At 40.0% G+C, this 3479-nt stretch overlaps 1 protein-coding gene across 1 annotated transcript; it reads right to left on the bottom strand.

Moving 5' to 3' along the window:
• Positions 1 to 759: 759 nt before the first annotated feature.
• LOC139136303 (tripartite motif-containing protein 2-like) lies at positions 760 to 2976 on the bottom strand. The gene has a single exon (XM_070704029.1). It carries the CDS (start codon positions 2974 to 2976, stop codon positions 760 to 762), a length of 2217 nt encoding a protein of 738 aa, XP_070560130.1.
• Positions 2977 to 3479: the final 503 nt, after the last annotated feature.

Below are 3479 nucleotides of genomic sequence, written 5' to 3'. Positions count from 1 at the left end.
CTTATCGCACCGTACATTATTTCATGAAGACAGTATGTTGACTCGCAGAAATGCGTGTCATGACACTACATATCCTTCGTGGTCATAATCACCCTAGAAACCCGAGTTCTCGTACACAAACTTCCGGTAAGGCTGGTCGTAAACACTCGTTGTGACGGTCAAGTTTTTATGAAAACTAAGAAAGGAAACCTTTCTACGATTGTGTAAAGGAGGCAATTTGGAAACTTTGCATAATTCTCCATCTTTAAAATAAACATGGTCGCCAAAAATGAATGACTATTATCAAGTTCAAGTTCAACCGTATATTCGTCCCCTGGTTTCCTGTGTTAAATGCAAAATACGTCATTTTCTTCAACAGAGTGAACGGTAAGCCTTGGAACGTTTTGAGTTGAACATGAAAATGTAGTTCACATTTAAAGCGATTATTGAAAAAATAACATCAATAGTTACAGATACTAACTCTTTGACCGATACACTAGTAAATATCAGAAAAAGCATTGCCACAATCCGACATTTAGTTGTACTGACAATATCATGTGTCACTCAACAAATTAGAAACTTGAAAGTAATTTTAATCCCTGTGGTACTGTATTAATCGTTCTACAAATCACTTTTTATAATGTTAATTTGCTTGCCGTTTCATGGATGTTCAAGTTCTATTCTCTATCGAACTTTGAAATATTTTATGAAATACAGGAACCGTTTACACTCATCAAGAGAACATGCTACAAAAAACCAGAGAACCTCTTACTGGCAGAATTATTGCGTGAAAACTTTAATGCAACTGTTACCTGTATCGGCCAACACAACTCTGTCATCGTCAGTGACACAGACACCGGTAGGACGGTTAACACCGTCACTTACATCATCGATACGGCAAACATATTTACCATTCGATTCATATTTCACAATTCTGTTATTCTTGTAATCTGCGACATGCACATAGCCGTGTTTGTCCACAGCAACTCCCCGGGGCCAGTTCAATTGACCATCACCGCTTCCACGAGTGCCAAATGTATAGAGGAAGTGACCATCACCATTGAACACTTGGATTCTATTGTTACTAGTATCTGATACATAGACATTACCGATGGTGTCAATACAGACAAACCAGGGATAGCTCAATTGACCCTCCTGACTTCCATTACTACCGAATGATTTGATATGATTGCCGTGTTGATCGTAAATGTGAATACAATGAGCCCCGTTATCTACAACATAAACCCTTCCATTGACAGGATTGATAGCGATACCAATAGGATACTGAATCATACCCTTTCCAAAACACCTGATTAGTTCACCTTTCTCATCACAGACAATTACCTGCTTATTTCCACCATCTGTAGTAAAGACATTACCATTCACTGTTACAGCTGCATCATAGGGAGAGAAATTTCTGACTTTTGCAAACTTGAACATCTTTCGATGTCTTCCATTTACAGTAAAACTTTGTAATCTTTGATTGTCACACTCAGCGACCAACACGTCACCGTTTGTCATCATCGTCACACCCCATATGTTATTAAACTGACCAATCCTCGAACCGAATTTCTCCCAAAATTTACAGACCAACCGTTTCTTAGCGATAACCTTAATGTTAACCGGTGACCCTTCTACTGGTTTCTTACATACTGTCACTGACAATTCATGTTCCCCCTCTACCTCTACACGTGTTTTCAAAGTCATTGTTCCATTCTCATTGTCCTTGACTTCCACTTTCTCTGTGTTACCGTCAGGTGTCTTCATCTCGGCTTCAACTTTGACACGATATAATATCTCTTCCTTCTTTGGGCTTGAGTCATTGACGCTTCGAATGGTGCATGTGATGTCATCGCCAACTCGAACTGTTGGAGTGACTGAGTCCACTTTGTACACCGTCGGAATGAATTTCATTGTCCCAAGACTCCTCCCCCTACAAAAGTCGCCACATTGTTGAAACTCCATGTAGTCGTCTTCCACTGGCTCTACCTGTGTCTGTACTTTCAGCAATTTTTCTGTTTGATGATCAACTCTCCTCTTTGCTGACATTAGCTGTGATGCGTTCCCATAATGCATCAGTTTCTCAACATATTCACGAGTACTTGTCAGGTCATTCTCAGCAATGTCAAGTTCTTTCAATTGTGCAGTCAAGTTAACTTTTCGTTTTTCGTATTCACCTATCAACTCTGTCAGCAGTTTGTTGCCATTTTCTTGTATGAGACGCGTTATTTCATCAATTGTTTGACGGATGTGTTTTCTCAAGCTTTCCTCTTCTCTTTGGAAGCACTTTTCTAGAGACTCAAATATTTGCTTCACTTTGACTTTGCTATTGCTAGCTTCAGTTTCTTTCATTTTCACTTTGTCGATGACTTTGTGTAAGTTTTTAGTGAATTCCTTTGCCGCGTCTTTGACACATCGGTACTGGTGTTTTGTCAGAGGATGATCTAATGCAATACACCTCAGACAGATTGCCATGTTGCAGGTATCACAATAGAATTCGACCGGGTACTCTAGATGTATGTTACAAGAGACAGGAGGCTGAACTGAGGCAGGGTCAGCGGACTTTGCCGCCATGTATTCATCAAAGCGGAGCAGGCGATGAGATTTCGTTGCGGGAAGCTTATCATGTGCTGTGGCGCAGATACTGCAAAAATCAAAAGAACAGACGGTACAGTGCTTCATCACATCGCCTTGTTCACACCCGTCGCATTTCTTTGAAGTGTTTACGCTCTTCTGTTCTTCAAATAGTGCGATTAAATCATTGAGGAAGATGTTGACCTGGATTCCTGTCGCGCCACTGTCGGTTAGTTCATGAACTCTACGGCATACTGGACAGGTAATGGCGCCCATCTCATCTGCCAACTTACCCAGACAAGGCTCACAGAAGCTGTGCAGACACGGCAGAATTTTGGGATTCTTATAGCATCCACAACAGATCCCACAGAGTAGGAAATTCTCGTCTATTTGTTCGGGTAGTTGAGATCCACTTGATGCCATTTGTTCACGATATTTCAAATGATCTACGCAGCTTATTACTCAAACAAGTCAAGCGACTTTAGTGTTATAGTAGTTCCGGGAAGCAAGGCTTCATGGGATAGATAAAATGGGGTCAAAATTTTCATTGGGGTCAAAGCAGGCCTCGGTACGGTTCAAAGTATAGTTTTCAATGATGTTAAGAACAACGTTCTTCATAACCTTTGTTCTGTAAGACATTATTCTCTACGAAACCAAGAAAATACATCTAAAGCTATTGACGTCCAACAAATTGTGCTGATAGTGTAATATTAATAGCACTTTTACAGGCGAGTCAATGATCTAGGGATCATGTTTAGAAACGTTTGTGCATGTAATATTCCACACGGCCTCTAAATTATACAGAAATTATAAAAGGATTCAGTTTAATACTTTGGCAAAGATTGCAAAAGACAGATAACAAAACAAAACCAACCAATTAATTGATGAACAACACCAAGAGAATACGAAGAAAAGAAGATTGTTCG

This window comes from Ptychodera flava, chromosome 7, assembly GCF_041260155.1.
Source record: "Ptychodera flava strain L36383 chromosome 7, AS_Pfla_20210202, whole genome shotgun sequence".
In the NCBI taxonomy this organism is placed as follows: domain Eukaryota; kingdom Metazoa; phylum Hemichordata; class Enteropneusta; family Ptychoderidae; genus Ptychodera; species Ptychodera flava.
Note: the sequence above shows the minus strand (reverse complement) of the source record. Positions and strands in the feature narration are given on the sequence as shown.

Coding starts and splice junctions, on each gene's coding strand:
- LOC139136303 (XM_070704029.1), bottom strand. CDS start 2,976: ATGGCATCAAGTGGATCTCAACTACCCGAACAAATAGACGAGAATTTC.